Below are 26,196 nucleotides of genomic sequence, written 5' to 3'. Positions count from 1 at the left end.
AGTCAAACCATTTCCAATAGTCTGTTGAGGCAGTGGCTTCTGCAGGTCCTTTCCTCCCTTCTGCTTTGCCACACAGTTCCAGTTACCTATTTCCTCCGTTTCCTGTCCTGTCTTTCACAAACTGGGCACCTGTAATGCACCACTACTTGATTTACATTTCTCAGCCCTGAGCATCTCTTTGTGGCACCACTTATCACCCCTGTGCACAGGGCAGAGTTAGTAGCCATTTCTCTTCCACACCAACTACCTTCCTGTATAGATGATTTCTCAGTAATTACTTATTTGTTGTGCTGTATCAGCTGTTACGTGCTACATCAAGCTGTAATACTCAAACTGCAGGTTAATCCAATAAACAAAAGTCAATGACTAAGTCATGTGTTATTATTCCCAAGCTCCATTGGCAATGGCGAGTACACATTATATAACTGAAGCATATTACACATTCATTGAACACAATTAAAACTAACTACCCTAATCAAATTAAATGTAACCTAACCTCATCTGACCTAATTAAACTAAATATAAGGTAACCTAACATAACCTGGCCTTTATGCCTGCTCCCAAAATGAAATAAATGGAAATAAATATGATATTAATTTGAAAATATATCTGAGGAACAAAAGAGGAAAATGAAAAGAATTGAACTATGAAACAAGAATTGTTGGCTTCAAGATGACCTCAACTGACTAAGAATGACAAGATCTACGCAATGTGACAGGTCAGAATTGAGTCTTGAAAATGATTTCTGATGATTAAGAATGACATGATCTACTGAATGACAACAATTGTCTGCTTTGAAAATGACCTCAGCTGAAATAATATTGCATGCATTTAACCTTTTTACATCCCTCTCCAACATCCTATTCCATTCAGTCACAACTGTTACCATAATCCCTTTTCTCTTATATACATACATCACTCAAGTAGCATGTGCTCAATCATATCGTCACCCCTCTTTCACACCTACATGAATGTCACACCTTGGGACTAACACCTTGCCACCATCTGGAAGAGGATGTCCTCCCCCTCCCCGGCACAACCACACTGCACTCAACCCTCCCACCACTATCATTCCAACCTCCCACTGATGTGTTAGATCCCTGAACCCCTACCTACTGTTCTTTAAAATGTGTTTATAATGTGTACATTTTTAGCTTAGCGGCTGGTAAGACCAAATGCACTATATTATTACTATTAACACACACACACTTGACCAATAAGCCCAGGCCACAACAGCCAGCCCAGCACAGTCACCAAAAAGATCAGACCTTTCACAGGACCCACCAACCACATGAAGCCTGGGGTGGAAAGTGAATAACAGATCATGCCGTCACAGTCACCATTTGTTCCAGTAGATGAATATTTTCTGTTCTCTGTGCTACACACAGCCCTGTAGCACCACCACAACAAACACTTGCACTCACACACACAGCAGAACTGAATCAGCACAGCACCTCAGGAGAAGTGGACCTTCATGTGGCTGACAATCTCACACTTAGTCATGAAACGTTTCCCACAAACATCGCACTTGAACCCTTTATGACCAGAGTGTCTGAAGACGTGCCTGTCCAATATACTCTTCAGTTTGAACCTTTTCCCACAAACTTCACACTCATGACTTCTTGCATCAGTGTGTGTAACAAGGTGTAATTTGAGGTTACTCTTCCGACTGAAACATTTCCCACAAACTTCACACTCATGCTTTCTTTCACCTGTGTGTGTAAGAGTGTGTAATTTGAGGTTACCCTTCAGACTGAAACATTTTCCACAAACTTCACACTCATGATTTCTTTCACCAGTGTGTGTAAGAGTGTGTAATTTGAGGGTACTCTTCTGACTGAAACATTTTCCACAAACTTCACACTCATGATTTCTTTCACCAGTGTGTGTAAGAGTGTGTAATTTGAGGGTATCCTTCCGAATGAAACATTTTCCACAAACTTCACACTCATGATTTCTTTCACCAGTGTGTGTAAGGGTGTGTAATTTGAGGGTATTCTTACGACTGAAACATTTTCCACAAACTTCACACTCATGATTTCTTTCACCAGTGTGTGTAAGGGTGTGTTTCTTGAGGGTATCCTTCAGACTGAAACATTTCCCACAAACTTCACACTCTTGATTTCTTTCACCAGTGTGTGTAAGAGTGTGTAATTTGAGTTTACCCTTGTGACTGAAACATTTCCCACAAACTTCACACTCATGATTTCTTTCACCAGTGTGTGTAAGGGTGTGTGTGTTGAGGTGACCCTTCTGATTGAAACATTTCCCACAAACTTCACACTCATGGTTTCTTGCACCAGTGTGTGTAAGGGTGTGATGTTTGGGGTTACTCCTATTACTAAACCTTTTGCCACACTCCCGACTTTCATGAGGTCTTACACCAGAGTGTGTGGGTGTATTTGTTGAGGTCATCCTTCCCTGCATGTCTTTTCTCACACTCTTGGCTTTGGTCAGTAAACTTGCTCTCATTCTCAGATCTTCTCACACTTCTGAAATTCAAACTTCCCCCTTTGTGGATGAAGAGGCCAGCAGTTGTTGTTGTTGGTGGTGGTTGTGTTGGTGGTGTTTTTTATCACTCCTGAACCTCACACCAGTAGCAGTGTGCTCCTGCTGATCCCAGCCACTCCAGCTGCTGTCCCGCCTTGCAGCCTCCACTGCAACACTACTCTGGATGTAAGGAGTTGGCTGGCCTTGAGGAACCTCAGAGATGCTGGAGAAGGCGGCGAGGTTGCTTCAAAGCCACACTCAGTGACCAATTGAGCAGGCAAGGCGAGGGATGCACCAAGGAGTCCTGAAGTCAGCGGCAGCAGGGACGGAACAAGTACTGACCACAGCAACTGTCTCGATGCCTCACTTCAACACTAACACCAGTGGTGGACATTGGGACACAAAGTCATGTGCTGAAAAAAAAAAAAAAAAAGACTGCTAAGGAAACTGAAGTTGGTGGGAGGGATCAGGGCGGTGGTGGGTGCACCGAAGGCAAGCCACAGGCCACCGGGTCAGGCAAATAGTGCGTGTACTGATAATAAGCTAATGCAATAATATATTCATTGATAAATATGTCTTTTGAACTAACCTAAATAAATCTGAAGCGATATTCGTAACAATACTAAGACAGAACTACACGTAAATGGACAATATCCAGCGACCAAAGCTGCAAGCTTGATAGTTTTAAGGTCTGTTAACACATTAATCGCGTTTGGCAACTCAGCGCTCTTGCCTGCTCCGCGGAACTTTCACGGCGCCCACCACGCCAGTGTCCGTTGGACTTTTGCAGAGAGAGGAGTTATGTATCATTATGAGAGGATAGCCTGTATTATAGTGTAAAAATCCACGGCACAAATATAAACCAAATCGCGGACCACTAATATTTTTTCCCTCTGCCGCGTATTGGTGCACCAATGTACCAGGCATGGGTTGGTGCATATATGTACCAGTTTGCGACGCACTGACGATATAGTCTTGTTCTGCTATTTGGTTTAGTTTTTATGATTATTATACGAGTTTGTGTCGATACAATATCTTACATTCTGATGAGCTGTACATAAAAAAACTATTAATAATGTTTTTTTACCCTCCTTTTCAACAGAAATGAACCCGACCGTCTTTTAAGGAGGGCGATCGGATACCTCATCTGGTGATTCAGATGATTCAGGTTTTTTGTCAGTTCAGATGACCCAGATGATGAGCTCTCCGAGGAAAGTGACGAGTTAGAAACAGATGAAGAGCAGGATGGGGAACATTATTTTCTTCTCTGTTATGAGCAAAATTTTAATTTATCAGGATTTTTTTTTTTTACGTTATTTGCGGAGTGGTATTTCCCTCTACAGTTCAGTAAAATACACTATAATAAATCAACCATTGGGATAATCTAATATTCCAAGTACTAGTAAGTAGTGATCTGGAGCATTATTTTTTTGTTATGAAAGCAAGATTTTCATGTATTAGGATTTTTTTTTTTACGTTGTTTGATATGAGGGGCATTTGCCTCTACAGTTGATTACTGTTACATAATGAAATGCTTATATTTGGAAGCAAAATGTCACCAAACTTTAAATGTATTTTGGATGCCTTTACATAGCTATATATTTATTACCTTATCATTTTGAACTTATTACCTGGTACCATTGCAACACATCTGCAGTCATAATAAATACAAATTTACCCACAAATTGTTTATATACTCATGTTTGTAAAAGTTTATAGAAAGGGCTATTCGGGCCACAGATGTACCAATATGCAACAAGTGAAACATCTGCTCAGCACACTGGCGGCCCAGTAAGTGAACAAGGTATAAACAATCATATGTGAACATTTCATGACAATCAAATGAATACAAATGGCAAGACACATGAAATGGAAAAAAAAATCTTAAGGACCCAAAATCTTGAAAATTTGTTTTTACACTTCAAAAAATTTCACAAAATCGACAAAACGTCTGACAGTCTTTTGTAAGGTATCAATATAATCTACAACTAAACGGCAATTTTTCTCATTTTGTACATTTTTTAAAAATGTAAAAAGAAAACGGGAGAAAAAGTGGAGAAAATTATTAGTGAAAATGAATTTCAATTTTTTTAAGCCAGAACAAAAAATGAAAAAAATTACAAAATGATAAATGTAGATCTATACACAAAGTTTCTATGGTATATTTTTTTCAACTAAAGTCTGTGAAACAAAAATAAGATTTTATGCTTTGTTTGAGTCTCCTCTACACATTCACCCAAATTTCACAAAATTCACAGAATGTCATACACTTACACCAACAAACAACATACTAAAATTTCAAAGCCATAGGACATACTGACGAAGATTGTTTATCACCTCAACCGCCGGAGGTTAGAAGGGCCGAAAAGATGTTAAGTGGCGTGTTCATCGTAGAAAGTGACATTTTACGCACAATTGAAAAGATTAAAGTAAGCAAAGCTCCTGGTCCAGACAAAATTACCCCTAGGGTCTTAAAAGGAATCAAACATCAAATTTGTAAACCGCTCTCCATCATATTCAATAAATCTTTAACAGCTGGAAAAGTTCCGTCAGATTGGAAACTTGCAAATGTCACACCAATTTTCAAAAAGGGGGACAGGTCTCATCCAGGAAACTATCGACCAATTAGCCTGACATCGATTGTTTGTAAGTTAATGGAGACTATCATTCGCAACAATATGGTGAAATTCTTCAAAGAAAGTAATATAATAAATAATTCGCAACATGGCTTCCGTAGTAACGTTCGTGTTTGACTAACTTACTTGATTTTTTTCACTATATATTTGAGGTGTTCGATGAAAGCAGATCAGTAGATATCATATATCTGGATTTTCAAAAGGCATTTGATAAGGTCCCCCACCAACGATTGCTCAGCAAACTACTGGCGCACGGTATCTCGGGTAACATTCACAATTGGCTCTCTGAGCGGAAACAGAGAGTAGTTCTAAACGGTGTTACATCTAACTGGCTTGATGTCAAAAGCGGCGTACCTCAAGGATCAGTGCTTGGCCCCATGCTCTTCTTAATTTATGTTAATGATATCGATGATGGGCTCACTTGCAAAGTATCAAAATTTGCTGATGACACAAAAATTGCAAGTAAAGTAACTGCGACACTCAACGAAGAAGCTTTGCAATCAGATTTAGATCGACTTGCACGTTGGGCCAATCAATGGCAAATGAAATTTAACGTTGACAAATGTAAAGTGTTGCACATCGGAAAAAATAACAATCGCGTTCGGTACGTAATGAATGGCCAACAACTTTCTGCAGTAAGTAAAGAAAAGGATCTTGGAATCACTATATCAAGCGATTTAAAGCCCGGTCAGCATTGTTCAGAGGTAGTTAAAATTGCAAACAAATTGGTTGGCTTCATTGGACGAGTCTTTAATAATAAATCAGAAAAAGTAATATTAAAACTGTATAGTTCGTTGGTTTGACCCCGTCTAGAGTACTGTGTACATTTTTGTTCTCCCTACTACAGAAAAGACATAGAAAAGTTGGAACGGGTCCAACGAAGAGTAACAAAGATGATTCCTAGGTTGAGAAATTTGTCATATGAACAAAGGCTTAAAGAAGTAAATTTATTCAGCCTATCAAAACGAAGAATGTGAGGCGATTTAATAGAAGTGTTTGAAATGTTTAACCCCTTCAATACAAGCAGACAAAACATAACCTCCATGCCATATCCTGGTTTTACAGACTACGTAGAATAGTCCAATGACCATGACGCACATACAGCGTCTCTAGGATATGGTTCGAGAGATGAAATGACTCATATACTGCGTCATGGTACTGAAGAGGTTAAAGGATTCAGTGATATTAATGCGGAAGATTACTTTACAATTGATCGATCAAATAGAACAAAAAGAAATCACAATTTGAAGATAAGTGGTAAAAGATTCTCGTCGCACGAAGCTAAACACTTCTTCTTCAATCGAGTTGTTAATGTTTGGAACTCTCTACCTTGTGATGTCGTTGATAGTACAACAGTTACGGCCTTCAAGAATAGATTAGACAAGTGTTTTGAATCCAACCAGCAACTAAGATATTACTCATTGTCATAATAACGTTAAGTTCTTTCGAATACTGGTGTCTTTGTCCACTTTTATCGCCCGGTTAGTGGTAGCAGTAATGGTAGTTCTTTCCTCTTTCCTACATAAATTCCATGCAGTTTTTCTATGCTGCATGGTTCTTTTTCCTTTCCTGACAGCTTTGGCTGGAGGGATGGGGGGGGTGGGGAGGAGCCTTCGCATTTGCTGTCCTTCATCTTCCACCTTTGATTAGATAGTTAATGTAGCTTGTCACAAACAACTTCGTAAGGACCAGCAGGTCTGCTGTTGTTTGTTCTTCCTTTGTGTTCCTTTGTACTGTGTGCCCAGGAGGGACCCCCCCAGGCGCCCTCCTTAACCCGAGAACGTGGGCAGACCCTTTTTTAGGCTTTCACGAGTCGTGGCTGTGGTACGGTGGACCCTAAAAAGGGCTCGCCATAAAACGCCTAATTCGAGCTAATTGTAGGCGGTGGTGGCATAGTGCAACCCACCATGAATGCCCTAGGTCAATGTGGTGGGTGGGTGATCTTGAGGTGGGCTTTTTTGTCATAGGTGGTGCTGTAAGGTCGTGGCATACTGAATTAGCTATCCATACAGTGATCACTTGGCAAATTCTCTGTAGTACACAACAAGCGACTCTCGGCTAGATGCCACGCATCATGAGACTGTTTATTTTGTAACAAACATCACCCAAAAAGAATGGAGTTTGAGTAAAAGTAAATATTTGCAATGGTTTTATGGTTATGAGAGGAGTACTCTGATGTACGTTCCATGCTCTTTTCTTAGTCTCAAAATGCAGAGTAGTTTTGTCGTTTCTCGGGCACTTCTCGGCCTCCCCATAGCCGAAGCCTACGGGTTAATAAGGCAGTGAGGCTGCTGATTGGGTTAGCGCCAGCGATGACGTCATTGGACTCCCAGCGAATCACAAGCGTGTTTTCAGAGCTCAGCCAATCGTAAGGCTTCATCTGTGGCTTTAAAATGACCCGTTCTCTCTTTCTGTTTTCTTTCTTTTTCCAAGGTACGTATTTTGAGATAACAAGGGAGTAAAGGAGGAAAAAAAGTGAGCTCCGGGGGGCAGCATGACCCAATTATAATGGCACCACTATAAACAGTTGCCTGCGCCATGACAGGCTCGGGGCCGACCATTAGGCTCAGATGGATAGTTTACCGGCGCCATAAGCCACATAAAAAAATTAAAAAACTCCACGGGTCGGAACAAATAAGCGCTTTTTCAGTGTTTTCAATACCTTGAGTTTCGCGACCCTCGAGTTTAGCGCTACACCTTCGGAACGAAGCGAGCACGAAACTGGAGAGGGTACTGTAGTCATAACATAAATACTGGCCTAAGGCAAAAACCTTCTCTTTCATCGTACTTTTATTTATCCTGAAATGTACACATTTCCATTTTTTGTGGGTAATAAATAGCCATAGGAAGAGTGGTGGTTGGCCCAAGCCCGACGTGGTGCAGGCAAGTGTTTATACTGGCGCCGTCTATTCTTGGCTCATGCTGCGCCCGGAAGCTCATTCTTGATTTCCCTTTGACAGTTCCTTTAGAGTCCACGTTGATGGGTGGTCTTCAGGACAGCATGTGGGTGGTCTTGGGCCACTCGGCGGTGACTGAAAAATCCCAGGTGGTAGCGGCGGATTCGAACCCAAATCATCCACGACGCAGTGAATACTGGACCGGCACGCTAACCACTCAGCCACCGCCTTGGATACCAACAGAAAAATGATGTATTTGTTATGGGTTGTCTTAAAATACGTATGTGTAAAGAAGGCGACGCAATGTCCCCCTTCCTCCACCAGCAGTGGGCAGCGGCTGTCAGTCATGGCAGGCCACAGAAATTTTAGGGCTGGGTTAGGTTAGGTTAGGACAACAACATGTCTTTGAACAAAAATAAAGTTGAATTAATAAGATATGGGGAAAATGGCCACCTCAAGATCACAGTACCAGGTGAAAGGTCAAGAAATTGCAGAGAAGAGCTCCGTACATGACCTGGGTGTACTAGTTAGTAATGACTTTTCACCCACTGAGCACATTGACATCACAAGGACGGCCAGCAGGATGACAGGATGGATACTCTGCACCTTCAAGACGAGGGAACCCGAACACCTCCTCCCGCTCTGTAAGTCCCTGGTGTTGTCGAAAATGGAATACCTGTGCCATCTGTGGTCCCCACACAAAATGTACAATATCAAGCGACTGGAACAGACACAAAGGGTCTTCACAAGGAAGCTGAACTCAATGAAACATCTGAGTTACTGGGACAGGCTCAAGACTCTGCAACTCTACTCCCTCCAAAGACGAAGAGATAGTACTACATAATTAACACTGAAGAAGCAAGTGCCTAACCCATCACCACAAACTGAAGGAGGGATAACACGCCAGACACCCCCCCAATTTGGCCGCACCTGCCCCAGGACATCCATTGAAACAGTCAGTCAATGTCTTAGGTCCATACATGCTGCCAGCTTTACCAACGAGGGACCAAGACTATTCAACTGCCTGCCCAGGGATATCAAGGACACCTCAAACTGCAGCATGGAGACCTTCAGGAGAAAATTTGACCTGTTTCTGCAGGGGATCCCTGATGAGCCCCCTGTCCTACACACGACTACTCCAAGGGGGGCAGAGAGTAGCTCCCTCCCTGACCAGCTGAGGCACATTAGGGGCCGCTTTCACAGTCATTTTGTTTGTTTTTATCGTTACAAATGGCGGTGATTGCCGCTATAGTATTTCCACGTAAAACTGGCCTATGGGGTAGTGGCGGCTGCGGGGTGAGCCCAGCCCCGCACCTTACCACACACTCTCAACACCTCTCACCTCCTCTACCACTACCCCATAGGCCAGTTTCACGTGGAAAACTATGCGTTGATCACCACCATTGGTAACGATCAAAACAAATAAAGTGAAAGCGGCCCTAGGAGTAGGGCACAGTGTTGGGGCGGTGGACTCCCAAGTCGCCCAAAGTGAACATCACCTACACTGCAACAAAACAAGACCCATAACTTAAAATACAGTTAGTTCCATATTGGAGAGTAAGATGTTGGTTTTTTCCTGAGGTCAGGGTGACAACCCTACACACGCGTGGCCCGTCCACACCCTGGCCCTCCGCTCCTTCCTGTCCCAAGTGTAGCCCGTCCACACCCAGGACCTCCCGTCCTTCCTGTCCCAAGTGCAGCCCGTCCACACCCTGGCCCTCCCCTCCTTTCTGTCCCAAGTGTAGCCCGTCCACACCCTGGCCCTCCCCTCCTTCCTGTCCCAAGTGCAGCCCGTCCACACCCTGGGCCTCCCCTCCTTCCTGTCCCAAGTGTAGCCCGTCCACACCCTGGCCCTCCCCTCCTTCCTGTCCCAAGTGTAGCCCGTCCACACCCTGGCCCTCCCCTCCTTCCTGTCCCAAGTGTAGCCCGCCCACACCCTGGCCCTCCCATCCTTCCTGTCCCAAGTGTAGCCCGTCCACACCCTGGCCCTCCCCTCCTTCCTGTCACAAGTGTAGCCCGTCCACACCCTGGGCCTCCCCTCCTTCCTGTCCCAAGTGTGGCCGTCCACACCCGGGCCCTCCACTCCTTCCTGTCCCAAGTGCAGCCCGTCCACACCCTGGGCCTCCCCTCCTTCCTGTCCCAAGTGTAGCCCGTCCACACCCTGGCCCTCCCCTCCTTCCTGTCCCAAGTGTAGCCCGTCCACACCCTGGGCCTCCCCTCCTTCCTGTCCCAAGTGTAGCCCGTCCACACCCTGGCCCTCCCCTCCTTCCTGTCCCAAGTGTAGCCCGTCCACACCCTGGCCCTCCACCACCCGCACACTCACCCTGGGGGCCTGCACGCCGAGGGGCTCCTCCTCCACGAGAAACACTGCCAGGGCACTTCAGGGCACGCGGCGGACCTCGACCTTGATCTTGATGTCACAGGGGACTTGTTGACTTCCTCCTCCTCTTCTTCTTCTCCTTCCTTTATAGCTTCTTGGCTCCTTCTTGATTGTTTCACTTTTCTGTCTCCCTATATTCAGACTTTCCTATTTCATCCTTTCCGATTGACCTATTTTCCCATTTCTTTATTTTATTTCCCTGTTTTCTTCTTTTCCCTTCTCCTCTTGTTTATCTGCAACAATAAACTATCAATCAATCAAATCTCCTCTTTGCACATCTTCTTAGGTCCTTCTTGATTCTTTATTTTTTTTGTGTACCTAGATTCAGATTTTCCTGTTTTCCTCTTCTGATTTAGTACATATTTTTTCCCATTTTTCTTTTATTTCCGTATTTTCTTCTTCTTTTGTGATGATCTGCTTCTTTTTTCTCTTCTTCACACTATATTCAGGTTTTCCTATTTTCCTATTTGCCTATTTTCCCTATTTTTTCTTCTTTTCTTTCTAATTGGAGACTTTTTATGCCCTAAGTTGTGGTCTTTTTATGCATTTTATTTATGGTCTTTTATTTCTTGTATTTTCTTTTCCTTACGCTTAGTTTTATCCTTGGAGGAATAATACATGGAGTGGCCCTCAGCGGGTCGCTCTCTTGGAGGAAGATTCTTCCTCCTCTTGAGCAGGCATTGCCTAACTTTGTAATAACTACCGATGAAGTCCTTAAAGCTCTCCAGTCCCTTAAAACAAATACAAGCCCCGGACCTGACAACGTATATCCTATACTGCTTAACCCTAGAATGGAAACCGTTTGCCGTTTGGCACAAAAATTAAGGGATTTTTGAAACTCGCGCTCACTGTGGTTAACCTTGGCCGAATTTTTCAACTCATTCACGGGCATGTATTAGTGCGTCGGGTGCCCTGTTGAGGAGAGGGTATCACAGTCCTCTGCTCCTTCTCACTTCTCTGGTATGAGTGCCCCGTGTGCCATTCGGCACAGCGTTTCCAGTAACGTTATTTTTGTTGTCAAATAAAGTTTTGGAAGTACCCATTTTGCCCTCTTCCGGATTCTATCCCTCTCTCTGTTCCTAAGGCTCTTCGTCTCATCAACTCTCCTCCTCCCATGATAGCCTTCTACCTCTTAAATTCCGCCGCGATGTTGCTTCTCTTTCTATCTTCTATCGATATTTCCACGCTGACTGCTCTTCTGAACTTGCTAACTGCATGCCTCCCCCCCTCCCGCGGCCACGCTGCACACGACTTTCTGTTCATGCTCATCCCTACACTGTCCAAACCCCTTATGCAAGAGTTAACCAGCATCTTCACTCTGTCATCCCTCACGCTGGTAAACTCTGGAACAACCTTCCTTCATCTGTATTTCCTCCTGCCTACGACTTGAACTCTTTCAAGAGGAGGGTATCAGGACACCTCTCCTCCCGAAATTGATCTTTCTTTCGGCCACCTCTTTTAATTCTTTTTTGGGAGCAGCGAGTAGCGGGCTTTTTTTTTTTTTTTTTGCCCTTGAGCTGCCTCCTTTGTTGTAAAAAAAAAAAAGCCCGACAACACCTGGGGAGGAACGATACAACAAGTCCTCGCAGGACAAGATGCGTTGTCGAACGGACCTTTGGGATCCTCAAGTCAAGGTGCAGGTGCCTACATAAGTCAGGAGGAAGTTTGCAGTATGACCCCAAGAAGACTATGAAGATTGCGACTTCTTGTATGCTCCTGTACAACTACTGAGTGGATCGCTGCAGAAGAAGTACCAGTTCAGCCTGTGAGAAACAACAGACAGATTCCTGGTCAAGTTGTCAGGCAGGAAATTATTAGAAACTTCTTTTCCTGAGTATAGGTAGGCATATATGTAGACCTTGCAGTTAGTAATAGATTACTTTCAAATGTAAATGTGCACAACTCACAGTCGGAGGCATAAGAACAAAACAACGTGGTGATCCAGAGGACTTGACTCCCACTGCAAGACGTTGAGAGTTTTCAACCATTGACAAGTGGCGGAGGGTTACCAACATGCTGCCTAACAGATCTTCAAGAGGGGCACCACCTCCACACCACACATTCTTATCACCTAGTTTGATAACCTACTTGTCCATCTCACATGGCCCATGTATCTCAGCATTCTGCACTCTTGGCTCCATGTCATCCTCTTCAACTTGTTGCTTCGAATAGCATAACTGGCCTCACATACATAGAAGTGTTCAATATACCTAGGCTATAATATTATATTTAAGGACTCCTATACGAGGTATCGCCCCAGACAGAGGTGTCGAAGTAAGTCTGTCTGATGGTAGGCTGGCTGACTGCTGTCGGGACCCAAGCCAGCATGCCCTGGGGGTTGTGTGCGGGAGGAGGAAAGAGGGTAAAGGACAAATGGTGTGTGTGTCATTATCAGGGGTAACCACGGTGGAGCGCAAACACTCGGTAGTTGTAGTCAAGGCTTAATTAAGTTGATGAGTGATGTTAGCCTAAGTGAGCAGGTTTTTTACCACGTTAGTGGGAACACTTGATTGTGTTGTGCTGGAAGCTGCCCCGGGGGTCTATGGGACTCCGGACGGCTCCGGGAGGAGCGAGTCGAGGGGCGGGGAGCAAGGCCCCGCCCGCGCCCCGCGGCCAGGCGCCAGGCGGGAAGTGTTGCCAACTCGCACATATTTTTGCTACATGTTCTTGTATAATCTAATATATACTGTAACGTTCTAGACTGTACTGTTCGGTATATATAGGAGAAGAGGGCGAGGAGTTAGTCCCAGTCATAGTATGCTAGTGTTCAGTGAAGAGTCATGATTGAATTGTAAAACTAAGGAAGAATATTAAACTACAGAAGCTGTGCAAGGTGTTTCCATATCTCCCTCCCACGGAGTCTCCTGACGGCGACACGGAACCCAAGTAACACGTCCGGCATAACAATAGGTTTTCTTCGTGTGTTGGTGCTACTTGTTTCTTGTGTTTACATGTTAGTTTATAATTAGACTAAGTTCTAAGTGTTATGAGCGACAATTTAGTCTTGTATGGCTGAATCCTGTCCCTTGACCCTTAGTTCATCATCAGAATCTCTAAACAAATATATTTACCTTAAGTAATAGTGTTAAAGTCACGCTACCCATATTATTTGGCAGATGATAATCCTGTGTGCGACAACGGTGCCTTATTAGACTTGGTAAATGAACTACTAATTTTACTCTCTGGTTTAAGTGATCAACAATTAATTCTACTTTGAGGTATAATTAACCAACATTATTAAGGAGTGCCCATGCCAGGCACGACATTAAGAATATTTTTCTGTTGACCAGCAGACTTACTATAGTCAAACCATTTCCAATAGTCTGTTGAGGCAGTGGCTTCTGCGCTTCTATTGCTCACGGTCCTTGAGATGAAACCTAGTACTCTGTTTGCCCGATTTTTAGCCTGAATGCATTGAGCCCTGGGACGGGGAAACTGAAGTTGGTGGGAGGGATCAGGGCGGTGGTGTGTGCACCGAAGGCAAGCCACAGGCCACCGGGTCAGGCAAATAGTGCGTGTACTGATAATAAGCTAATGGAATAATATATTCATTGATAAATATGTCTTCTGAACTAACCCAAATAAATCTGAAGCGATATTCGTAACAATACTAAGACAGAACTACACGTAAATGGACAATATCCAGCGACCAAAGCTGCAAGCTTGATAGTTTTAAGGCCTGTTAACACATTAATCGCGTTTGGCAACTCAGCGCTCTTGCCCAAGGCAAGTATAGAGAAGGTATCGTCATACAGGCGGGAGGAAATCACTCGTTGGCAACTCCTATAGCCTTCACGCTTGGCCCCGCCCCATCCTCGTTGTCTGCTCAAACCGACGACTTCACACACCTCACTCTCACCCTGTTTCCTGACCCAAACATTCATTTTTACGAAAAACTGAGACCACTATCATCTTCCTGATAAAATTCTGCATCACACTAGCATAAAATTGTAACAATAGTGTAAAATTACACATATGAAAATCTGAGTTAAATGAAGTAGGGAATACATATTTTCTTGAACTTATTTCCCTTCAACTCCTTAGTACTCAGCTGGTTTTCGTCGCATCACTTTTTTAAGCACAGATCTTAAATCTGCATGCTTTTCTGCTTCTGATGGTGTAGGGTACGTCCCAAGGTAAAAATATACATAGAGTCAAAATCGCCTCCGAACATAAGCCGAGCCGTGACGGCGTTCATTCGCATCGGCTTTTGTTTACTCAAGTCAGGCTCGCCGCTCACCTCAAGCCGTGGCCTTGGGGCTGTGCGTGAGCGGCGAGTCTGACTTGAGTAAACAAATGCCGATGTGCATGAACGCTGTCACGGCACGGCTTATGTTCAGAGGCGATTTTGACCCTATGCGTATTTTTACCTCGGGACGTACCACATATCATCAGAAGCAGAAAAGCATGCAGATTTAGGATCTGTGCTTAAAAAACCAGCTGAGTACTAAGGAATTGAAGGGAAATTAGTGCAAGAAAATGTTTACTCCATAGTTCACTTAACTCTGATTTTCGTATGTGTAATTTTCATAATGGTTACAATTTTATGCTAGTGTGCAGAAATTTCTCAGGAAGATGATGGTGGTCTCAATTTTCGTAAAAATGAATGTTGGGGTCAGAAACAGGTGGGAGTGAGGTGTGAAGTCGTCGGTTTGGGCAACGAGGTAAAACTCGAGGAGGGGCGGAGCTTATCGAGACGCCAGCCAATCATCGTCCAGGATGAGATGCCGTGAGCATTTCTATTTATATTTTTTATTCACCGACAATTGCTTCAGAGGGTATATAACGAAAAATCCACATCTTATTTTATTTTACTGTGGTAGTTTATAATATAAAAACATCCGAGAGGTCCTAATAAAAAGCTTATTTCAAAATTTGGTTCTTCACGTTCTGAGAGTGACGATACCTCTCTATACTTGCCTTGCTCTTGCCTGCTCCGGAACTTTCACGGAGCCCACCACGCCAGTGTCCGTTGGACTTTGCAGAGAGAGGAGTTATGTATCATTATGAGAGGATAGCCTGTAGTATAGTGTAAAAATCCACGGTACAAATATATACCAAATCGCGGACCACTAATATTTTTTTCCCTCTGCCGCGTATTGGTGCACCAATGTACCAGGCATGGGTTGGCGCATATATGTACCAGTTCGCGACGCACTGACGATGTAGTCTTGTTCTGCTATTTGCTGCAGTTTTTATGATTATTATACGAGTTTGTGTTGATACAATATCTTACATTTTGATGAGCTGTACATAAAAAAACTATTAATAATGTTTTTTCCCTCCTTTTCAACAGAAATGAACCCGACCGTCTTTTAAGGAGGGCGATCGGATACCTCATCTGGTGATTCAGATGATTCAGGTTTTTTGTCAGTTCAGATGACCCAGATGATGAGCTCTCCGAGGAAAGTGACGAGTTAGAAACAGATGAAGAGCAGGATGGGGAACATTATTTTCTTCTCTGTTATGAGCAAAATTTTAATTTATCAGGAAATTTTTTTTTTACGTTATTTGCGGAGTGGTATTTCCCTCTACAGTTCAGTAAAATACACTATAATAAATCAACCATTGGGATAATCTAATATTCCAAGTACTAGTAAGTAGTGATCTGGAGCATTATTTTTTTGTTATGAAAGCAAGATTTTCATTTATTAGGATTTTTTTTTTTTACGTTGTTTGATATGAGGGGCATTTGCCTCTACAGTTGATTACTGTTACATAATGAAATGCTTATATTTGGAAGCAAAATGTCACCAAACTTTAAATGTATTTTGGATGCCTTTACATAGCTATATATTTATTACCTTATCATTTTGAACTTATTACCTGGTACCATTGCAACACATCTGCAGTCATAATAAATACAAATTTACCCACAAATTGTTTATATACTCATGTTTGTAAAAGTTTATAGAAAGGGCTATTCGGGCCACAGATGTACCAATATGCAACAAGTGAAACATCTGCTCAGCACACTGGCGGCCCAGTAAGTGAACAAGGTATAAACAATCATATGTGAACATTTCATGACAATCAAATGAATACAAATGGCAAGACACATGAAATGGGAAAAAAAATCTTAAGGAGCCAAAATCTTGAAAATTTGTGTTTTACACACAAAAAAATTCACAAAATCGACAAAATGTCTGACAGTTTTTTGTAAGGTATCAATATAATCTACAACTAAACAGCAATTTTTCTCATTTTGTACATTTTTTAAAATGTAAAAAGAAAACGGGAGAGAAAGTGGAGAAAATTATTAGTGAAAATGAATTTCAATTTTTTTAAGCCAGAACAAAAAATGAAAAAAATTACAAAATGATAAATGTAGATCTATACACAAAGTTTCTATGGTATATTTTTTTCAACTAAAGTCTGTGAAACAAAAATAAGATTTTATGCTTTGTTTGAGTCTCCTCTACACATTCACCCAAATTTCACAAAATTCACAGAATGTCATACACTTACACCAACAAACAACATACTAAAATTTCAAAGCCATAGGACATACTGTGTGCCCAGGAGGGACCCCCCCAGGCGCCCTCCTTAACCCGAGAACGTGGGCAGACCCTTTTTTAGGCTTTCACGAGTCGTGGCTGTGGTACGGTGGACCCTAAAAAGGGCTCGCCATAAAACGCCTAATTCGAGCTAATTGTAGGCGGTGGTGGCATAGCGCAACCCTACGGTCTACGGGTTAATAAGGCAGTGAGGCCGCTGATTGGGTGAGCGCCAGCGATGACGTCATTGGACTCCCAGCGAATCACAAGCGTGTTTTCAGAGCTCAGCCAATTTTCCAAGGTACGTATTTTGAGATAACAAGGGGGGGCAGCATGACCCAATTATAATGGCACCACTATAAACAGTTGCCTCCGCCATGACAGGCTCGGGGCCGACCATTAGGCTCAGATGGATAGTTTACCGGCGCCATAAGCCACATAAAAAAAACGAAGTGAGCACGAAACTGGAGAGGGTACTGTAGTCATAACATAAATACTGGCCTAAGGCAAAAACCTTCTCTTTCATCGTACAGTAAAACCCCGATTATCCGAAAGCGGATTATCCGAAATTGATCTGGATAATGCAATTAAATTTTTTTTTCTATACTAAAACATTATAAAACATCAAAAATAAATAAAAGTAACTACATATGTACTATATTAACACATATAAAATTGATAAGAACAGTTAAAATGAATATGCTTTCTAATACGTATTGCCGAAATAGCTTGTAACGAATAGATCAATGTATTAGACAAAAAACATTAAACAAACTCTCAACAACACGTCCGCACCTTCGCCCCAGCAAGGACGTAGGTGCGGCGAACGAACAAACTACTGCACGACTACTCTCACACCGTACTCTCAAGACAACGACACAAACACGACTCCCCTCTCCACTCCATGCCACATTCCCCTTCCAACATACGAGTTGCGCGATAATATGAGTCATCATACTGTGTCTCCACCTGCACGATGCATCAAGGTCACACTTGCAAGCTTGCACAACCATTCACAATCGCACTCTGCAACATTCACAATTCAGATCTGCAACGCTCACAAGTATCAACATACACTGGTCCAGACAAGGAGACACACAGACAAACATACAATAAAACATTTACATCACATGTTTTAAGCGTACTACTTTGTTTAGCGTAGCGTGTGTTTGTTTGGTTTCATTGTTTACATCGTCAGTCGCAGGGTTGCCAGGTCCGCGGTTTTCCCGCCCAATTGGGCTGTTTTTCAACGAATTGTGCGTGAAATTTTTGGTGTTGGCGGGTTGGCGGTTTTTGGGCTCTTTTTGGCTCTGTTGGGCTGGGTTTTGGGCTTGTTATGTCAAAAAATACTAACATATTGTTTTCTTACATGCTAACTCGGGGGTCAGGGAGTCAGACCAGCTGGCAGCTGCCCTAAGCCACAGGGTGATGGGTGTGACCTCGCGGATCTCCCCAGGGGGATTATCGCGAGGGCGCAGGACCTCATTAAGGCCGTCCTTGACCCTAGAGGCTAGGCCCTGCCTATTATTAAAGCATTAAGAGGGTGCAGCACCAGCAGCAGCAGCACTGTGTGCTGAAGCCTGAAGTCAGTCCTTTGTCGTCTCCCATACTCGAAAGTCGTGAGCTGCTTCCTGCTTGCTTTTTTGAAGTGCGAATACTTTACTGTGTAGGCGTTCACGCGTTCCTCAGTGATAATGAGCAAGTGGGCAAAGTACAGTAAGAAATATAACAAGGAGTGGGAGAAAGAAGATGGGCTCAAAGAATGGATCTTAAGTGTTCCGGGTGACGAGAAACATGCAGCTTGTAAATTTTGCAAGACTACAGTGAGAGCTCATCACGCTGACCTGGTGAATCACAGTAAAACAGAAAACACAAGAAAATGCCACCCGTTCTCAAACATGAGGACCTTATTCCAGTCTGGAATATCCAAAATAAAGGCCAGCAACGCCGTGAAAGCCTCGGAACTTAAATTAGCAGCGCATAGTGCTTGCCACTCGAGCATCAGGACTGTTGATCACCTGGGTGAGCTTGTTAAAGACATTTCATGCAAAGATCTGTCCCTACATAGGACAAAATGCACGGCACTTGTGAACAAGGTGCTGGGACCCAGCATGTTCAGTGATTTACGTCGGGACATCGGTGACAGTGACTATTCGCTAATCATTGATGAAAGCACTGATAACACTATGAAAAAGAAGCTGTGTATTGTAGTGCGCTACCCAAGCTACGAGAAGAAGAATTGTAACATCATTCGCAGGACTGGTTGAACTCGAGAGAGGTACTGCTGAGGCTGTTACAACAGCCTTACTTGAGTTCTTGGAAAAACATATGAAGCTGGACGTCAAGAAATGCATTGGCCTGGGAACAGATGGCTGTAACACAATGTCAGGAGCACATAACTCAGTGATCTCAAAATTGCGGGAAGTAAACCCGCATGTAACACACATTAAGTGCATATGTCACTCTTTACAACTATGCACTTCATATGCAATGAAAAAGTTGCCCTCCCACCTTGAGTATATGCTGTCACAAACCTACAGATATTTCTCTAGTAGTGTTCTCCGCCAACAAAAGTATGCAAACCTATACTCTACAATCAACGTGGGAGAACAGCCTCTCAAGATTCTGCAGCTGTGTGATACACGATGGCTTGCAATTGCTCCATGCCTGTCGAGGATCCTGCATCAGTATGACGAACTGAAACTTCATTTTGAGGTAAGTTTTATAGCATGATAAAAAAATATGTGAATGCATTTAGATCTCTCTCTCTCTCTCTCTCTCTCTCTCTCTCTCTCTCTCTCTCTCTCTCTCTCTCTCTCTCTCTCTCTCTCTCTCTCTCTCTCTCTCTCTCTCTCTCTCTCTCTCTCTCTCTCTCTCTCTCTCTCTCTCTCTCTCTCTCTCTCTCTCTCTCTCTCTCTCTCTCTCTCTCTCTCTCTCTCTCTCTCTCTCTCTCTCTCTCTCTCTCTCTCTCTCTCTCTCTCTCTCTCTCTCTCTCTCTCTCTCACTGCATGTATTTAGTAAATAAGATACTTATATTGCGCAAAATCTCTTTTCAGATTTCCAAGCACGAAGACTATGCTGCCGACCTGTTGTATCAAATGTACAAAGATCCAGCGAACAAGGCGTTCTTGGCGTTCCTGAACCCTATTGTGTCTCAGGTGAACAGAGTGAACAAGATGTTCGAGGCTGATCAGTGCAATGTCAGCAAACTACTTGCAGAGCTGATATCCCTTTATCAATCCGTCCTCATTCGACTCATGATGCCGAGGACCTTTTCTTCACAGCAGGCTGTGATAAATTTTGATGTGAGTTAAATAATTTGCTAGTAACTTAATGGTGATGACACTATAGCAATATTATAATTAATATTTCTTCTAAGAGTATCATCATGCTCATTATCGATCTAATTTGCTATTCTTTTTTACTTCGACTTTGCACATATATTTCTTCAGGTGGACGATGACCGCAACCACCTGCCTTTGCAAGCAGTGGACATGGGTGTGCAGTTCAACATAGAAGTGGGACAGAGCAACCTGGATCCTGGAATTGTCACCACCATCAGGAAACACGGGCGTGACTTCCTCATGCAGCTTCTCAAAGAGCTACAGATGAGGTTGCCCTCGAATGTACAGCTTCTGCAAAGCATGGATGCTTTGAGTCCGAAACAGTTTTAGGGATAAGAAAACCAAGGCTGCAGGAACTGTCTTTCCTTCCCAAGTATAATGGAGACATTAGTAAGCTAGATGAGCAGTGGCAGAGGCTGGGGACTGTCAGTTGGCCTAGAGATTCTGTTTTAGATGCAGAAAAGTTTTGGATGGAAGTATACGGCACACAGATGCGACAGGAGAGAAAGATTTTAGTGAGGTTGGGAAATTTGCTTTGTCACTTTTAGCAATACCTGTTAGTAATGCTTCAGTAGAGAGAGTATTTTCACAAATGAACCTGGTTAAAAGTAAGCTCAGAAACAGGATGCAGCAAACAAGTTTAGAGAACACCCTGCATGTCCGCGCATTCATGCAGAGAAATGGCATCTGTTGCCATAAGTTCACTCCTCTCAAGAAATGCTGTCTCTGTTTACCCAAGACATTTACTGTGTAGATAAGGCTAATGATAACAGTGACTATATTGATATTGATGCATAGGACTGTGTAGCTGTAGCCCAGCCTGCCAGCTGGGGTGGAATGCAAAAACAAATTGCATGTTTAAGGTTGCCAGATACGGCCGCCATACTTGCATATTTTATTTATTAATTAAACGCAAGGAAGCCTAAAACTACGCGAAATTACGTCAGTAAATGGACATTCATTTATTAGTAACTTTCGAGGGTTTTAACTTCCTTGGTATTTAAAATATAGAATATAGGTAGGGGCAACCGTAACTAACAGCCCTCAACGTGCAATTTGCTTTGCATCCTAACAGAGCTAGGTAGATACCCAAATATAGTGCCATAATTTTTCCTTTTCACCGTATAATTATGAATATTTACTCTGTGCATATTATTATCTAGATCTCAATAAAGTACGTGTCCATTGTCTGCCTTTGTCGCGTAAGTATTCCTGTATATATTATTAAAAAAATTTGGGCTCCTTTTGGGCGGTTTCTAGAGGTTACATTGGCGGGTTTTGGGCGGGTTATCGGGTGGGACTGGGCGGGAACGTCAGTCGCGTCACACACTTCACACTGGGCAGTCGCATCGCGTTCTACCTGTGCTTCGACCTCACTTCTTTCTACATCACCATGCCGAAAAATTGTTTTCCATCCACAACACAATTTTTTTTGGATAAAAAGCAGCAGCGACAGCATCCTCATCCATCCTGGCTAATGGTCCGTCCATACTAGCTACATGTGTTCTAATGAGAAAATAAGAACCAAGGTGCAAGATCAAAGTGATATTCATCCAAACGAGAAAGCAAGACACAATGCCGACGATCAAACTGGCGGCGATCAAAATGGCGGCCATAAATCCGGATTATCCGAAAAATCGGCTTATCCGAAAGAGGCTTCCCCCCTTCCATTTCGGATAATCGGGGTTTTACTGTACTTTTATTTATCCTGAAATGTACACATTTCCATTTTTTGTGGGTAATAAATAGCCATAGGAAGAGTGGTGGTTGGCCCAAGCCCGACGTGGTGCAGGCAAGTGTTTATACTGGCGCCGTCTATTCTTGGCTCATGCTGCGCCGGAAGCTCATTCTTGATTTCCTTTGACAGTTCCTTTAGAGTCCACGTTGATGGGTGGTCTTCAGGACAGCATGTGGGTGGTCTTGGGCCCTCGGCGGTGACTGAAAATCCCAGGTGGTAGCGGCGGATTCGAACCCAAATCATCCACAACGCAGTGAATACTGGACCGGCACGCTAACCACTCAGCCACCGCCTTGGATACCAACAGAAAAATGATGTATTTGTTATGGGTTGTCTTAAAATACGTATGTGTAAAGAAGGCGACGCAATGTCCCTCCCCCTTCCTCCACCAGCAGTGGGCAGCGGCTGTCAGTCATGGCAGGCCACAGAAATTTTAGGGCTGGGTTAGGTTAGGTTAGGACAACAACATGTCTTTGAACAAAAATAAAGTTGAATTAATAAGATATGGGGAAAATGGCCACCTCAAGCTCACAGTACCAGGTGAAAGGTCAAGAAATTGCAGAGAAGAGCTCCGTACATGACCTGGGGGTACTAGTTAGTAATGACTTTTCACCCACTGAGCACATTGACATCACAAGGACGGCCAGCAGGATGACAGGATGGATACTCTGCACCTTCAAGACGAGGGAACCCGAACACCTCCTCCCGCTCTGTAAGTCCCTGGTGTTGTCGAAAATGGAATACCTGTGCCATCTGTGGTCCCCACACAAAATGTACAATATCAAGCGACTGGAACAGACACAAAGGGTCTTCACAAGGAAGCTGAACTCAATGAAAAATCTGAGTTCCTGGGACAGGCTCAAGACTCTGCAACTCTACTCCCTCCAAAGACGAAGAGATAGTACTACATAATTAACACTGAAGAAGCAAGTGCCTAACCCATCACCACAAACTGAAGGAGGGATAACACGCCAGACACACCCCCAATTTGGCCGCACCTGCCCCAGGACATCCATTGAAACAGTCAGTCAATGTCTTAGGTCCATACATGCTGCCAGCTTTACCAACGAGGGACCAAGACTATTCAACTGCCTGCCCAGGGAGATCAGGGACACCTCAAACTGCAGCATGGAGACCTTCAGGAGAAAATTTGACCTGTTTCTGCAGGGGATCCCTGATGAGCCCCCTGTCCTACACGCGACTACTCCAAAGGGGGCAGAGAGTAGCTCCCTCCCTGACCAGCTGAGGCACATTAGGGCCCGCTTTCACAGTCATTTTGTTTGTTTTTATCGTTACAAATTTCGGTGATTGCCGCTATAGTATTTCCACGTAAAACTGGCCTATGGGGTAGTGGCGGCTGCGGGGTGAGCCCAGCCCCGCACCTTACCACACACTCTCAACACCTCTCACCTCCTCTACCACTACCCCATAGGCCAGTTTCACGTGGAAAACTATGCGTTGATCACCGCCATTGGTAATGATCAAAACAAATAAAGTGAAAGCGGCCCTAGGAGTAGGGCACAGTGTTGGGGCGGTGGACTCCCAAGTCGCCCAAAGTGAACATCACCTACACTGCAACAAGACAAGACCCATAACTTAAAATACAGTTAGTTCCGTATTGGAGAGTAAGATGTTGGTATTTTCCTGAGGTCAGGGTGGCAACCCTACACACGCGTGGCCCGTCCACACCCTGGCCCTCCGCTCCTTCCTGTCCCAAGTGTACCCGTCCACACCCTGGCCCTCCACTCCTTCCTGTCCCGAGTGTACCCGTCCACACCCTGGCCCTCCGCTCCTTCCTGTCCCAAGTGTACCCGTCCACACCCTGGCCCTCCGCTCCTTCCTGTCCCAAGTGTACCCGTCCACACCCTGGCCCTCCACTCCTTCCTGTCCCAAGTGTACCCGTCCACACCCTGGCCCTCCGCTCCTTCCTGTCCCAAGTGTACCCGTCCACACCCGGTGTCGGGCCATCTCGGCCCATCGCTGTCTCGGCCCATTTCAAACGCCAACTCGGCCCATTTATATGACCAAGTCGGACCATTATCTCCACCAACTCGGACCATCTGTACAAGCTATACACCATTGTCTTTAAGAGACTTTTTGCATAAGGGTGAACTAATTTAATCCAATAATCACTCACTTACCATCGCAATTAGCAGTGATATGTAAAATTTTTAGTGATAAAGATAATAATAATAATAATAATAATAATAATAATAATAATAATAATGATAATAATTATTATTATTATTATTAATATTATCATTATTATTATTATTATTATTATTATTATTATTATTATTATTATTATTATTACACCCACCCACACCCAGACACACTGCACACACGCTTGTCGCCTTATCTCCCATCCCATCCCTCCTCCCTCCCTTCCTCCCAGACTCTCCCTCCCAGTCCTTCCCTTCTCCCTCCCTGCTATCTCCCTCTTTCCTTTCCTCCAACCCCACCCTCCTTCCTCACACACACACACACAAAATATATAACACCGAAATTCATACTAAGGAGCGAAACGTTCAGGTATCGAAACCGTTCCCATGACAACTGACCTCGTAAGCAAGCTAAGAAAATGAGTTGTATTAAAATGCTGAATGCATAACAAGTAGTGATTTTTGGGCCTAAATACATTTCTATAGTACTTAGCATTAAAAGTCAGCAAATTAATATTTTGTACTGAAACAATAAGTTTCATTAAAATATTGGTGGATGTATAACAAGTAGGGATTTTTACATGTATTTCTAGTTATCAATGAAGGGAGGTGACAGTAGTTGACGGCAGTTGACGGTAGTTAGCAGTTAGCAGTTTGGTAAGTTCTCATGCAACTACCAGGCAGCAGCAGTTTACCAATTGAAAGACGGGACTGAAAAGCGAGGTATTAGGTTGTTTCACGAGGGGAAGACGAGGTGGTGGACTGCTTTGGGAAACAGGTTAGATTTCTCCGGCACTTCGAGGAGGAAGGACTGGTCAGTCAATATGGAGAGTAACTGTTTGGTCTGCGGGAATACCGTGCGCCCTTTACAGGTAAAACGAAATCTAAGTGTATTCTTATAATGTGATAATGACATATTGGTACGTGGATGAAAAAATGTGTGTGCGTGTGTATGTGCATGTGTTTAGAGAGCCTGAAGACTCTTTATTAATGATACTTTTATATTCTTTACAGGAGGCGTTGTTATGCGATAGATGCAGTTTGTGGCAACATCGCAAATGTGGAACTGGAATAACTAGGGACGAATATCATGCAGCAGTGAGAGAAGGGAGGGAAATTGACTGGATGTGTCACCTGTGCTTCTCCCAAGCAAATGAAATCCCAGTGCTAGAAAATGGTGAATGTTCCTCGCCTATCAATGGTGCTGTGGCAGCAGGGGACTCTGAAACAGAAAGTCCCAGTGAAATTGTGACATATGAAAAGATTTGTTCTTCCACACAGAGAGGGCAACATAAACTTATAGATAGTCTCGGGTATTCATACACAGTGAAAAGGAAAACTAACGTTTGTGTACATTGGCGTTGTTCTGTAAGAAATAGAAACACAACATGCCCAGTGGTAATAAAAGAACATAATAATGAGTATATTCGGGGAGAGATGGACCACTGCCATCCACCCGAAGCCTGCCCTGCCCTCTCAACAAAAGTGTCATCCATAGTTAAGAGAAAGGCAATGGAAGATGTCTTCCGCCCCGCAGCAGACATAGTAGACGAGGTTCTAAGGGAACACGTGGACCAAAATGTTCCTCTGACTTCACTTCCCGCTCCTATTAACTTGGCGCGTCAAGGAAACCGAAAACGCAGGGCAAACAGACCAGACGAGCCAGTTGACCTGAACTTTGATTTAAATGAGGATCACATACCATCAGAGTTTTTACAATATGATGTTCGTGTAGGTGAAAGGCGCCATTTGATTTTTGCTACTAATTATCAGCTGAAGTTACTTGCAAAGGCAAAACGATGGTATGCTGACGCTACTTTTAAAGTTGTGAGACAGCCCTTCACGCAGCTATTTAGTATTCATGCATTTGTGCAGCGTGATGGAAATTTTAAACAAGTTCCTCTTTTATTTGCTTTAATGTCTGGAAAACGGAGGAGAGACTATAAGAAAATTCTGGCTAAAACAAAGGAAATCCTCGGTGATAGTTTTAAATTAACGGAAATTTTAATTGATTTCGAGGCAAGCGTTTGGCGCGCAATTCCTGAAATCTTC

At 43.5% G+C, this 26,196-nt stretch overlaps 3 protein-coding genes across 4 annotated transcripts in view; 1 reads left to right on the top strand and 2 right to left on the bottom strand.

The window, feature by feature from the left end:
- LOC126987401 (zinc finger protein OZF-like) overlaps positions 1 to 26,196 on the bottom strand; it is a 179,113-nt gene that overhangs the window by 125,515 nt on the left and 27,402 nt on the right. The gene's annotated exons all lie outside the window — the stretch shown is intronic.
- LOC126987403 (gastrula zinc finger protein xLCGF3.1-like) overlaps positions 1,045 to 26,196 on the bottom strand; it is a 71,552-nt gene continuing 46,400 nt past the window's right edge. For both annotated transcript variants that reach the window (XM_050844382.1, XM_050844383.1), the window contains one exon: positions 1,045 to 2,587. In XM_050844382.1, the coding sequence (XP_050700339.1) occupies positions 1,456 to 2,472 (1,017 nt within the window). In that variant the 5' untranslated portion in view covers positions 2,473 to 2,587 and the 3' untranslated portion in view covers positions 1,045 to 1,455. The remainder of the gene's footprint in view (positions 2,588 to 26,196) is intronic.
- Positions 19,141 to 20,574, top strand: LOC126987457 (SCAN domain-containing protein 3-like). The gene is made up of 3 exons (XM_050844423.1): positions 19,141 to 19,615; positions 19,957 to 20,205; positions 20,353 to 20,574. Exons 1-3 carry the CDS (start codon positions 19,229 to 19,231, stop codon positions 20,572 to 20,574), a joined length of 858 nt encoding a protein of 285 aa, XP_050700380.1. The 5' UTR covers positions 19,141 to 19,228.

The sequence above is a fragment of the Eriocheir sinensis genome, chromosome 64 (assembly GCF_024679095.1).
Source record: "Eriocheir sinensis breed Jianghai 21 chromosome 64, ASM2467909v1, whole genome shotgun sequence".
Classification (NCBI taxonomy): Eukaryota; Metazoa; Arthropoda; class Malacostraca; order Decapoda; family Varunidae; genus Eriocheir; species Eriocheir sinensis.
Note: the sequence above shows the minus strand (reverse complement) of the source record. Positions and strands in the feature narration are given on the sequence as shown.

What these genes read in the sequence shown, in the direction of transcription:
- LOC126987457 (XM_050844423.1), top strand. Translation starts at nt 19,229, where the DNA reads ATGAAGCTGGACGTCAAGAAATGCATTGGCCTGGGAACAGATGGCTGT. An exon ending in AACTGAAACTTCATTTTGAG is followed by an intron (nt 19,616 to 19,956) that starts GTAAGTTTTATA and finishes ATCTCTTTTCAG; the next exon opens with ATTTCCAAGCACGAAGACTA. An exon ending in AGGCTGTGATAAATTTTGAT is followed by an intron (nt 20,206 to 20,352) that starts GTGAGTTAAATA and finishes ATATTTCTTCAG; the next exon opens with GTGGACGATGACCGCAACCA.